Raw genomic sequence first — 12,788 nt, forward strand, 5'->3', positions numbered from 1 at the left:
TAACTCTACAATGTTGTCTACTCAGTTTCTCTTTCTCTCAATGAAACCCCCCTTTCAAATAATCGAACCAAAAAAAAAAATCATTTCTACATTACAAAACAACCAATAGCAGTGGAATTAACTGTACAGTAAAAAATGAAGATTTGCCAAATTCGTCTCTTTTCCCGTTTACACACAAGATGACTGAACTCACTCGAACGTGCTATTCCATACCACCAGTCTTCTACATTGAATGCACTGCAACTACCACTGCAATGACAAAAATGGATCATCTCAAAACATTAAAAGGGATGCAGCAACAAGCTATGCTTCCTAAATATGGCATGATTCGGATGAGCAAATATTACCGATAAGAAAAACTAAAAGAAGAATCCAAACAGCAGCGTGAACCGATTTACTATATCGCATCCGATACTGAGACCGTTGAAGTTGCCTCTGCAAAGCTCCATACCAACCATGAAGCTGCTTTTCGTAACAATCCTCCTCACACTCCATACAACTTTTGCCCCTCTCTAAACCTCCTCCATTCACGACTTGCTGAGAAACATTAAAAAAAAAAAACATTCTTAGTAAAAGATTCATATAAGCAGAAGGGAAAAGTAAGTAAGCCGTCAGAAGATCTTACTTGGTTAGCTTGGATAGGTAACAAAGCAGCATCAGAGTCTCCCTGACGATCTAAAGCCTTCCACTTTCGAATACAATGCTTAGACCCAGGTTCCATATAATTTAAGAAACCAGAGAAGCTAGGTACTTTCCTCGGAGGTCGAACCACTGGCTCCTCCTCACCGCAAGATTTTTTCTTCAACAAACCGTCGTCAGAAACGACAACGTTCCAAGCACCGAATTCAGCAGCACTAGCCGTCCTTCTATGACCATTAGGCTGGTTTACTACTTTGACAGAATCAGAGGGTCCAGTCAAAAAGAGAGCAAGCTCATTACGATCATCTTCATCCAAACGAACCCATCTAGGAGTTCCTTTGCCATCAGATACCGCAGCTTCCTTGAGAGATTTCTCGATTTTGGAAACCTGAGCTTCCATAGCGAATGTAAACTCACGATGCCTATCTCTAGTTTCATCACTCATACGATTGTCGTAGCTTGATTTCACAGCTTTCTGGAATTCATCTAACTACACCCAAAAAAAACAAACATTTACAGATTCTCACTTTGCTCTCAATCAAAAGAATTAGAATGAGAGCTGTGAGGGAAAGAAAGAAAGAAACCTGCCATTTGGTGGTTCCTAAAGCAGCGTGAAGGTCCCTATGAAGCTGCTCTGAGTCCCATACATTAGAAGAGTCTCGTTTCGCGTTGATCCATGTCCTGTACGCCGACTCCATCCTATAAAATGAATCGAAGATAACAACACACACATTAGCACACCTCACATTGTGAGATTTCAGATCTATTCGAAATCCTAATTTTCCAAATCCGAAGCTACAGCATTGACAAATCACACCAACACACAGATTGAAACGAAAAAAAATTGGGAGATTGGGAGATTGGGAAAAGGCAAAAAAACCTGTCGGCAGATTCCTGAACCTCTTCAGCAGCGGGAAAGAAAGGATCTTTCTCCCACCGATCCAAACTCGTCGTCATCAGCTTTGAGACTAATATAATATCCTAACAAAGAATGAGAAAGCTAACGGAGGAAGAAGAAGAATTAATGAGAATCGTTGGAAGATGAGAAGAGAAACCCAGAAAGCCAAACACAGCAGAGAGAGAGAGAGAGTTTCGAAAATGGGATCGAAAAGATTTCTCTCAGAGAAGAGAAGAGAAGAGAGGGAACGTTCGTTCTTCTTCGATTAGCCCAAAATCCTTTACGGCCTTTCGTTACTTGGCACGTGCCTAATTAATTTAGTACTAATTGCGTTTTGTTTTTTTTCTTTTCAATATTATTATTACTATTTTTTTTAGTAGTTGTCTTGAAAGAGAAATACTCTAAGCTATCACCATTTTTAGTTTTTGTTCCAAAAGTAGCATTTAAATATTCTTAATTTAGTATTTCTGAATATTAAGTATTAAGAAAACAATATTTTTATTTGCAAATCTCATTAAAAAATTAAACCCATAATTTCTTTTATATTTTCCCGGTGAAGCTTCTGATGAATCTTCAGATCTAAGATTTTCATTTATGATCTCAGTTTTTTCAATTAGTTTCGTTCAACTGAAGCTTCAATCAGGTGATAAATCAATGGTTATCATCAATTTCTCTCTTCTTTTTTTTTTTTCTTTTAGAGTTTGAAATTGGGAATCGCGATTTCAGAGCTTGAAATTGGGAATCACGATTTCAGAGCTTGAAATTGGGAATCACGATTTCAGAGCTTGAAATTGGGAGATTTTTTGAATTTCAGAATGAAATTGTTTTGTGATTTTGGTTTTGCACTGGTTTGATTGTAGTGTTGTGCGTTTTCAGGAAAGCACCATCCACAAAATTCAATCAACTCATCTCTAATATAATTGTAAGTTTTTCTGATTTGAGAAACCCAAGAATAGAGAATAGAAGTGAAGCATTTTTGTGGGTGTTATGGGTAATAAAACATCATTTTTGCTGTAGTATACATATGTATTATATGAAGCATCATTTGTTGGTGTTACGATGTTTTTGAAGGTTTGTCTAAGTTGTATCTAATTATAGGTATGGTGTAAGTATGGTGGAGATATACTCTGTTTTTGGTGAATGGAAACTAAATGACAAACTTCATTGGAGATTTTTCATCGATACAAACAAAGGTGGATCACTTTGTGAAGTTGCTGAGAATATCACATACAAGGATTTAGTTGAGACTGTTTTTGAAGATTTCGAACTTGATGGTCTAGTTAAAGAGATTACACTGAGCTATGAACTTCCAAGGATGAAATTAATGGTAGAAGATTCCCCACCGATCTTTATTCGCAACGACCGCCAAGTGTGCACTTTCATCAAAAAGATACAAGGAAATCTTGAAATAACACGTTTGTGTGTATCGGTAAGTTATATTTACATGACTCTTACTTTTATTTTAACTGTAACTTTCTTAAACTTATTCTTCACAATAATATAAGTTTTAGCTATGTATGCTTTTTTGTAGGAATTTCATCAATCATTTGGTAGTGACATCTCACTTTCTACGCCACGTAGTGATACATGCTCAACCGCTGAAAAAGAAAAGACCAGTAATTCGTTTGTTTTGCCTGCTGCTCGAGATCCTATTTTGATCCTTACAGAAAGTTCACATCCGACTGTAAATGAAACACACAAGGTTAGATTCCTTAATATAAGTTTTAAGACATGTTTGATGTATTTTTAGGAAAACCTTCCTAAATCACATAAATAATGAATATCAAGAATTTTAAGGATGAACTCCCTCAGGAACGATTCAAGAATAAAGCTATAGTTACTTGCAAATGTCATTTTTCATTTACTAATCTATGTATCTTTCTAGGAACTTGATCGGTATATTGGAAGTGATATCTCTACGACACATAATGATATAGAGATCTCAACGGCTGTAAAAGGAAAAGGATTTTATTCAGAGCATTTGGTTCCTGCTCTAGATCTTATTCCTATATCTATGGTAAGTTCACATTCGACTCGAGGGGCTGATGATATATATGTGAACAGATATTTCAAGAACAAGGAAGAGTTGATGTTAAAGATGAGAAAGTGGGCACTTGAATGGAAGTTTGAGTTCAGATCTCTATGGTCAAACAAAACGAGAGTTATTTTGGGATGTGTTCATGATAAATGCAGTTGGAAAATGCGTGCGACTAGGGTACTATCATCTGAATTCTTTGTGGTGAAGAAGTATTGTCATGAACACAGTTGTGACACAACCCACAGGAATGCAAACCATAGACAAGCAACTGCAAAATTGCTTGGGAGTTTTTACTGCAACAACTATGGAGAAAAGAAAGTTGGACTGAAACCAAAACAGATTATGGAGTTGGTCAGAAAAGATCATGGAGTATACATACCATACAAAAAAGCCTGGAGAGCAAAAGAGGAAGGTCAGAATTTCGTTAGAAACACTGCTGAGGATAGTCATTTAAGTCTAGCGAAATGGTTGTACATGGCAAGGGAAAAAAATCCAGGAACAGTTTCTTACCTTGAGTTGGATCTTGTGGGGGAATTCAAATACGTGTTCATCGCATTTGGCCAGTCGATTAGAGGTTTTTCTTTAATGAGAAGAGTCATTGCTGTTGATGGTACATTCCTAAAAGGAAAGTATAAGGGAACTTTGCTTGCAGCTAGTGCACAAGATGGAGATTTTCACTTATACCCGATAGCATTTGCAATTGTTGATTCAGAAAATGATATTGCATGGAATTGGTTCTTTAGGTGTTTGCTCTCTATCATCCCTGATGCACCGGATTTGGTATTCGTTTCTGACCGTGCTCAATCCATTGAAAAAGCAATTTCAGAATTGTATCCAGCATCCCATCATGGCATTTGCAGATTTCATCTCCTAAACAACATCAAAGTAAAGTTCAGGAGTAAAAGTTTCCTGCCTCTTTTCGAAGCAGCAGCTAATGCTTATACGTTTCAGGAATTTGAAGTTTTATTTAGGGATATACATAATTCTAATCCAAAACTGGCCAAATATTTAGAAGATGCTGATTTCAAGAAGTGGGCTCGTTGTTATGCACCATCAAACCGCTACAATATTATGACAACCAACATTGCTGAGTCATTGAATTCCATGTTAAAGGATCTTCGGGAGCTGCCAGTGATTTCACTTCTTGAGACAATCAGGACAATCCTTACAACATGGTTTCATGAGCGACGGGAAAAAGCTTCCAAGCACAACAAGCATGCTACACCAAATGTTACAAAGGAGATTGTATTAAGGTTCAATGATGCAATGAAACAAGATGTTTTTCAAGTGGATCAACATGAGTTTGAGGTCAAAGACGATAAGAATAAGTTTGTTGTTCACCTAAAGAACAAGACTTGTACGTGCTGTGTCTTTGACATTGATAGAATTCCTTGCATTCACGCCATTGCTGCTGCAAAGCGTACAAATATGGATGAATACAAACTGGTTGATCATTTCTATTTGACAGATATATGGGCTAAAGCATATGCTGAGAGCATTCATCCGAGTGGAGATGTAAAGAGTTGGGTATTTCCAGATTCTTTAGATGTATTCTTCTGTGCACCACCACAAACTAGGATAAAGAGTGGGAGACCGCCAGAAAAGAGAAAGAGATCAATTGGAGAGTTTGGTGTACCAGGTTCTAAATCTCAAAGATATAAGTGCGGCAGATGTGGTAGAGAAGGACATAATAAAAGTACTTGCAGATTCTCAATATGATGATTATTATGCATTTAATTTTTTTCAATTGTTACTAGATTTATTCAAAAACACTCTATAAACATTTTTCATGAAAGGTATCATGAGTTTCAAAGTGTTCTTTTAAAAAAAACATTTTAGGACAGTGTATGATTAAAGAAAAACTATAAATGCGTAATCTTATTTTTGATCATTAATTCTTTGCGGAAAACTAGAATTTAATTAATTTGTATAAATATTTTGGTTTTATAAAAAAAAAAGGTTTATTTCACCACATCATTCATTATACTAATGAAAACATACATACATAAATTTAAAAAAGAAAAAAAAAACATACATACTATTCCATATTTTAAAACCTTTTCTCAATGAAACAATTTTAATCTTATACAGTCTTCTACCGTACACATCTGAAAATTTTAATTTCATTCCATTCAATTTAATAAATGCTTAAATATAATCATTTCTATTTCAATACCATTGTTTCCTCTAAGGCTCTCTGATCACACTCACGGCTCAGTGGCTCACCGTAACACCGACCCTATGTCTGTTCAAATAAGTTAACTGGACAGTAGAGAGGAGTCCCATCTACAGTTTAAATTTTTAGAACACTCTAAACCTATGATCAAATAATGTAGTAAGAGAGTGTCTGCGTAATGAACACTGAGAAAATGTAGCAAAAGGTGTGGAAGAAAACATGCAAAACACACCCATCACTTAAAACCACTCTTGGTGAGTCACCATATACGCACCGCTCTCTCTCTCTCTCTACTGGCGCGCCCATGCTTAACCCACCACCTTTGTATCTTGTACATTGTATATAAATAGTGATGTGTGTTTATTATTATTATTCAATCACAAATCCTTTTACTTACTTTCTCAGAAATTCCTTAACTATAAAAAAATATTGGGTCACTATAAGCAGCCATCATGGCTAGAGTGATGCTATGGTTTCTTGTTTCCTTGTATCTATGCCTCATTGGTCATATGATTAGCGAGGCTGCAAGAGAAGGTGCCTCCATGAGGAATGAAGCACTCTCCAGTGAGATAAAAAGAGAAAGTGCGCTCATGAGGAATGATGCACACTCCAGTGAGAAAGGAAAGAAGAGTGTCCGACACGTATCCGGATTTAAGGGTGAGCTCACAGCTGGTGGTTATGGAGGGGGAGGCCCAGGCTACGGTGGTGGATACGGGCCAGGTGGTGGTGGTGGTGGTGTTGTGATCGGTGGTGGATTTGGCGGTGGTGCTGGGTATGGGTCCGGTGGTGGTTTAGGTTGGGATGGAGGCAACGGAGGAGGCGGTCAGGGATACGGGTCAGGTGGTATCGGAGGTGGAGTCGTCATTGGCGGTGGAGGTGGTGGGTGTGGCGGTTCATGCGGTGGTGGCGGAGGAGGATATGGACACCACGGAGCCAGCATGAAGGAATCAGGCAAAAACTAGAAGAAAACAAAACATGCAGCTTTCTTTAGGTCGTTTTCGGACGAAGAATAAGGATGATGTAGTTTAGCATCTTGACCATGTTTAGGAGTTTGTAATGGCATCACTTCTAATGGAATAAAGAACCTAATAGTTTCTGCAAAAAAAATGAATTAGTCCTAAAAGTTTATATCTCTTCTCTTCGGTTCAAACATCCGAGCAGATCCTATTGTATAAGCGATACAATAGCGTCGATCTCGCCATCTGAGGCTCTTTTTCCAGCACAGCAATCACATCCTTCACAGAGATTGACCGGACTTCTGTTAAACCCTGGTTCTTCCCAGATTTTGTGCCACCTACCAAAAAATCCAAATCAGCAATTAGGAGGAACACTAAACACAAGAAAAACCAGCAACAGAACTGAGATTTATCAGATCATAGAAACGGGCTTACCAATTTCACCAGAAAGTTTCTTGGAGTTTCTTCCTGGCCCTGTAGATGATTTATTACGACGTGCTTCTGCCATAACTTTCCATTTTGAAAACAGATCATCTCCTCCAAAGGCTGCATGAACAGCAACATTTGCAGCCTTAGCTCTCCTTTCATCTGCGTCCTTCTTTGCCTGACTTATTATGAAACCTCGTTTAGTATATGTATGTGCGTGTGCGCAGGTTTATGTAATTGGCTCAATTTTTATATACCTTCACTTGTCTGGAATGGTTGTCTTCTTTTTCAAAATCATTGTCTTCATTCTACATCAATGAAAATTATAAAACAAGAATTTATTACTGGTAACCAAGACAAGTAGACAACAGATATTGAGCTTAGGACAAACCTTAGCCTTTTCTTCTCCACCATGTTTCTTTTCCCATTCCTCTTTCGCCTTCCGATTCATTTCATTAATTTCTTTCCGGATATCAGACGTGATAAAAGTCTGATGTCTACACTTCTCAGCATCAGTCCGCTGCAAAAGCATATTTTAACTTCAGTAAGATTCAGACACAACAAGCTTTAAGCAGGCAGGAGAAGAGAAAGTAGACCGACCTGCTTTGGTATTCGTATTATATTCGACAATAGTCCCCGCATCCTCTCCTCCACGCACTGAATGCACAAAACCATGAGATAAAAAAAAACAGAAACAAGAAATCTAAATTGAAGGATAACAATTCCCGGCAGGTGTAGATATCTCACCAGAGACAAGCACCGCTCTACATCATGGTCTATATGCTTTAAACCACTTTTTGCCACTGTCATATATGAAACTTCTTCTCCAAGTGATTCCAAGAAAAGATCAAAGAAGCAGCTAAGAGATGGGTTGGAAAACCCAACTAATTTCTGTCAGCTTTCTCTGCAGTGGAATTTTCTGCAAAATCGTTTTGGCTTCCTCTTCATGCACAACTCTTCGAAATTCTTTAGCAACACGACTGCTTTTTTTAGGCCCAGAATCCAATAATTGTTTTTCCTCTTCCTGGAACAAATACAGAAAATAATTTAGTTCATTCGTTTCTCTAAATCAAGGTTTCGGTTAAGAAGTGCAGCTACCAGAAAACATACCTGAAGATTGATGCCACTGACAGCAGTTACATCATTAAAATTTTCAATACTTCGATTTGAAGAAGTTCCACATAGTTTTTGCTTCTTTCTGTAAATTACCACATTCTATAAGACTTCAATATAATTACTATAAATTGCAAATAAATGAGGAGATTATCAAAACGCAAACATAAAAAAGGAAGAGTAATCTATGGACGCTGTAAATACTTCCTCTTTCACAAACCAGCCAGCTCTATTACCTTGATGGTGGCATCGACGAACCTAGTTCCTTAAGAGGTTTCTTCTGACCAACAGAAGGCATGACCAGTGTCTTTCTGACATTAGCTGCTGTGGGAATGGTCCCAGACGAGGCAGGGTGATATACCTGATGAGTACACAAACAACTTTATAGTGAGATAAAAGTTCAAAGCCAAAACAAGGACAAACAGAAGCCAGAGTGGTCCAAAATATAAGCACCACAAAACCAATGCAACATCGGTTGAAGAGGAATCAACCAAATTTCATTTGGATCTGTCTTTTAAGAGTATAAGTTATATGTTACCATCGTGCTACCAGCTGTGTTGTCATTGAAGGAGAAACAGAGCTTGCAGAGGTGGTAGATGTGGATAAAACCATCATAGAAGACTGTTTCTCCATGTCATCATTTGAACTAATTGAAATAGCCTTTTTCTGTTCCAGCGGAACATTAGTCACGCCTTGCTTCACCAAAGTTAGAGGCTTCTGTGCCTGGTCAAAACTTTGATCACTCGAATTCTGCTTCATATGGACTACTGATGACGAAGGGCCCACTGTCTGGTCCTTGGTGACTGATTCTTGCCTAGGAGCAAAATCTAGAGGCATGGATGAGTTATTTTGGAAGTTGGATATAGGGCCATCCTGAACCCTACTTGGACCATTTACAGAAGTTTGCCTCTCAAACTTGAGTACAGCCGTCATGTTTATCGTAGACTTGGCCCCCCCCCCCCCTTCAACACTGGCTGGTACCACATTCTGATTGTTAGCCATGTGCTGGAAATCAGGAAGTCTCGCTCTCGGCAATGAACCAGGAGAATTGACATTTGTCCGTGGGTATGAATTAAGACTTCCAGAGTTGGTATCCACATGAAAAGAACTAGATGGGAGCTGCACGTATTGCTCAGGATGCTTATTTAATGTCTGAACAGTAGCTGAACTGCTTAAGGTTCCTGAAGTTGTAGAAGGCAGTTGGTTAACTTGAACTACATGATGATCAGATTCTTGAGCACTGATTTCTGCAGTTAAAGATTGAATCAGGGATTGGGTTTGTATGCTACAAGGAAATTATAAGATAAGATCTACCAGAAAGTTAGTAAGATCTATGATAACTGCAAAAGTAAATGGCTTCAGCTCAATAATTTATACCAGTAGATTTAGACACGTTTCCATGGTTTGGGCGTCCAGGTACTTTGATCCCCATATTTCCCTAATGACATATATAGTTTTATCAGTGAGCCAAAATTCCAAGACACGTAGTATTCAATACTGATTACTATTGCAGCAATTTTCAAGTGAGATTTCTTTCCGAGCACACGTTCAAATGCGACATGTTTCACTATGTTCCAAGTCTACTTTAGGGTTTATCTGTAATGCTGATAAAATCTGAGAGTACAATTTAAGACCATTTTAACAGTTCCCTGGAAGATGTAAAGAGAAGTTCGGATAAAATGAGGGAAAAACGCCAGCTAAGAACAGGAAACCCCTGACTAAACAGGCAACACAGAGATTTAAACAAATTTCCTAACATCCATTGAACTGAGAGATCAAGATTCCCATTCTTGATGAGAAGAGAATTCAATGTTCTCTGAATATAACAATCTGAAGCACTATACATATCAAATTAATTACCCAAATTACACCAACCTTGCCTTAACTCTTATATATGATAACAAATTAGTTTACCAAAAAAACCTTTTAAACAGAAGTATATGCTCAAAAGGCCTTTTAAACCTTTTACCTATGTTAAGACCATAGCCTTGGAACTAAACTTATAGACCATAGCCTTTTAAACCTTTTACCTATGTTAAGCTAATTCTACATAAATATATTAACTTAACTCTACTTAGGGTCAATAAATGAAACTCATTGAAGTACTTATACTCATTAAAGAAAACTGAAAGAGTGGTACCTGTTGTAACTGATCCTTTTCAATACTTCGATCTGAAGAAGTTCCACATAGTTTTTGCTTCTTTCTGTATATTAACAAATTCTATAAGACTTCAATATAATAATAGGAAATTGCAAATAAATGAATAAGGAGATTGTCAAAAAGTAAAGATGAAAACGGAAGAGTAGTCTATGGACGCTATAAAGAATTCCTAATTCACAAACAAACCAGCTCTATTACCTTGATAGTGGCATCGAAGAACCTAGTGCCTCAAGAGGTTTTTTCTGACCAACAGAAGGCATGTCCGGTGTCTTCTTGACGTTAGCTGATGTGGGAATCGTCCCAGATGGTGGAGGGAGATATACCTGATGAGTACACATAAACAACTTTATAGTTAGATAGAATAGTCCATTTACTCTTCACAGCAAAATTTTAAAACAAAAAAAAGGACAAACAGAAGCCAGGGTGGTCAAAATAGAAGCAAAACTAAACAATGCAACATCGGTTGAAGAGAAATCAACCAAATTGCATTTTATATCTGTCTTTTGATAAGTTACCATCGTGCTAGATTCCAGATGTGTTGTCATTGGAGGATAAACAGAGCTTTCAGAGGTGGTAGATGTGGATAAAACAATTTTAGAAGACTGCTTCTCCAAGTCATCATTTGAACTAGTTGGAATTGCATTGTTCTGTTCCAGTGGAACATTAGTCACGCATTGCTTCACCAAAGAATGAGGCTTCTGTGCCTGGTCAAAACTTTGATCAACTGATTTCTGCTTCACATGGACCACTGATGAAGAAGGGCCAACTGTCTGGTCCTTGGTTACTGATTCTTGGCAAGGAGCAGAATATAGAGGCAGGGACGAATTGTTTTGGAAGTTGGATACAGAGCCATCATGAACCGTACTTGGACTATTTACAGAAGTTGGCCTCTCAAACTTGGGTACTTGCGTCATGCCTATCGTAGACTTGGTCGGTGCTTCAACACTGGCTGGTACCACATTCTGATTGTTTGCTATGTGCTGGAAATCAGGAAGTCTCGCTCTCGGCAATGAACCAGGAGAACTGGAATTTGTCCCTGGGTATGAACTAAGACTTCCCGAGTTGGTATCCATATGAAAAGAATTTGAATGAAGCTGCATGTGTTGCTCGGGATGCTTATTTAAGCCCTGCACAGTAGCTGAACTGCTTAAGGTGCCTGAAATTGTAGAAGGCAGTTTGTTAACTTGAACTTCACTAGGAGCAGATTCTTGAGCACTGATTTCTGCAGTTAAAGATTAAATCAGAGACTGGTTTTGTATGCTACAAGGAAATTATAAGATAAGATCAATAATTTCAAAAGTAAATGGCATCAGCTGAATAATTTATACCAGCAGGTTTAGACACTTTGTCATGGTTTCGGCGTCCAGGTACTTTGATCCCCATATTTCCCTGATAACATGGAACCAATATTACATATATCTCTATCACTGAAAAATCCTATCAATAGGGTTCCTATAACTAATTTTTTAGTTAGAGACAGCTAAATGAAATACATTGCAGAACTTATAAATTCTGAGAAAATATGAAAGCGTGATACCGATTGTAGCTGATGCAGTTTGCTAATAACTGATCTGATCATCTGATCACCAACAGCAACCTTCAGATGTCGTATGAGCCTATCTGTTGTAATTTCTTTTCTCTGCAATCAAAGTATTGAGAGAGTCTTCCATCAGACTGCCAATTCATTCATATATGTAAACAAAAAAGCCTCACCTTGAGTTTACAATACAGGTTTTCAAATTGATTCTTTCTATCTTTGTTGAGGTCTGTTAAGATACGAAGCAAATCAGAAACTCGTGCTGGTATAAGACCATGTTCCACTCCACGAGCCTGTTGGCTACTCATCTTTGGTAGTTTCGTACACTGAGGATGATGTATTCCTGATTCGTTACCATTAGGATTGCTTATAGACTTCAGATCACTCAAGAAAATCAAAAGTTTCGCATATGAATTAGGGTTTTCAAAACCGAACCTTCGATATCTCGAATCAGAGCTTCCTGAAACATGTTCAATTCATCTTCGGAATGCTTAGTGTCACCCTAACGACACATTTGAATGTGGTGGTAATCGAAATTAAAGATGCTTCGGGACACAGAGCCAAGACAGTACGGAGATGGAAAAGGAGAGTGTGGAATTCGAAATCTAACCTTGTCGTCTTCTTCAAGGAGCTTGACGATGGAAAGATCCATGGTGGAATCTGGTTGTGCCCAACGTCAAAGAGCTCAAACGAAGAGGGAATTTTACGAAAGGAAACGAATTTGTTGAATCCCCAAGATTCCCAATTTGCGCAAAGTTTTTTTTTTATATAAGGGAGGTGCTGATGATAAACACCGTGTCGTTTCCAGGTTTTGGTACAAAACTGCGCGGCCTCTCATTGAATT

General features: G+C 38.0%; 4 protein-coding genes across 7 annotated transcripts; 2 read left to right on the forward strand and 2 right to left on the reverse strand.

The window, feature by feature from the left end:
- Positions 1-31: 31 nt before the first annotated feature.
- Positions 32-1,935, reverse strand: LOC104757101 (uncharacterized). Its single transcript, XM_010479816.3, has 5 exons — positions 1,520-1,935; positions 1,224-1,338; positions 626-1,129; positions 348-537; positions 32-249 (listed from the first exon to the last, which is right to left on the reverse strand). The coding sequence occupies exons 1-5, from the start codon at positions 1,594-1,596 to the stop codon at positions 224-226; spliced, it is 912 nt and encodes a 303-aa protein (XP_010478118.2). The 5' UTR covers positions 1,597-1,935; the 3' UTR covers positions 32-223.
- Positions 1,890-5,470, forward strand: LOC104757102 (uncharacterized). 3 transcript variants are annotated; one of them, XM_087495512.1, is made up of 6 exons: positions 1,965-2,180; positions 2,414-2,459; positions 2,636-2,966; positions 3,069-3,239; positions 3,423-4,932; positions 5,044-5,470. In XM_087495512.1, the coding sequence occupies exons 3-6, from the start codon at positions 2,649-2,651 to the stop codon at positions 5,292-5,294; spliced, it is 2,250 nt and encodes a 749-aa protein (XP_087351638.1). In that variant the 5' UTR covers positions 1,965-2,180; positions 2,414-2,459; positions 2,636-2,648; the 3' UTR covers positions 5,295-5,470. The 3 variants fall into 3 exon arrangements, with proteins under 3 accessions (XP_087351637.1, XP_087351638.1, XP_019095111.1); XM_087495511.1 differs by having other exon boundaries at positions 1,890-2,194; positions 3,423-5,470; XM_019239566.2 differs by having other exon boundaries at positions 3,423-5,470.
- Positions 5,471-6,094: 624 nt separating this feature from the next.
- Positions 6,095-12,689, reverse strand: LOC104774374 (transcription initiation factor TFIID subunit 4-like). 2 transcript variants are annotated; one of them, XM_087495514.1, is made up of 15 exons: positions 12,555-12,688; positions 12,380-12,446; positions 12,121-12,287; positions 11,945-12,046; positions 11,736-11,796; positions 10,923-11,629; positions 10,606-10,730; positions 8,244-8,331; positions 8,019-8,157; positions 7,881-7,936; positions 7,734-7,790; positions 7,525-7,653; positions 7,391-7,441; positions 7,143-7,311; positions 6,095-7,045 (listed from the first exon to the last, which is right to left on the reverse strand). In XM_087495514.1, the coding sequence occupies exons 1-15, from the start codon at positions 12,594-12,596 to the stop codon at positions 6,897-6,899; spliced, it is 2,109 nt and encodes a 702-aa protein (XP_087351640.1). In that variant the 5' UTR covers positions 12,597-12,688; the 3' UTR covers positions 6,095-6,896. The 2 variants fall into 2 exon arrangements, with proteins under 2 accessions (XP_087351640.1, XP_087351639.1); XM_087495513.1 differs by lacking the exons at positions 6,095-7,045; positions 7,143-7,311; positions 7,391-7,441; ... (3 more) ...; positions 8,019-8,157; positions 8,244-8,331 and adding exons at positions 8,483-8,607; positions 8,785-9,493; positions 9,624-9,684; positions 10,387-10,450 and having other exon boundaries at positions 12,555-12,689.
- On the forward strand, positions 6,204-6,858 carry LOC104757105 (uncharacterized). The gene has a single exon (XM_087495515.1). It carries the CDS (start codon positions 6,204-6,206, stop codon positions 6,711-6,713), a length of 510 nt encoding a protein of 169 aa, XP_087351641.1. The 3' UTR covers positions 6,714-6,858.
- Positions 12,690-12,788: the final 99 nt, after the last annotated feature.

The sequence above is a fragment of the Camelina sativa genome, chromosome 17, assembly GCF_030686135.1.
Source record: "Camelina sativa cultivar CO46 ecotype springtype chromosome 17, ASM3068613v1".
NCBI lineage: Eukaryota > Viridiplantae > Streptophyta > Magnoliopsida > Brassicales > Brassicaceae > Camelina > Camelina sativa.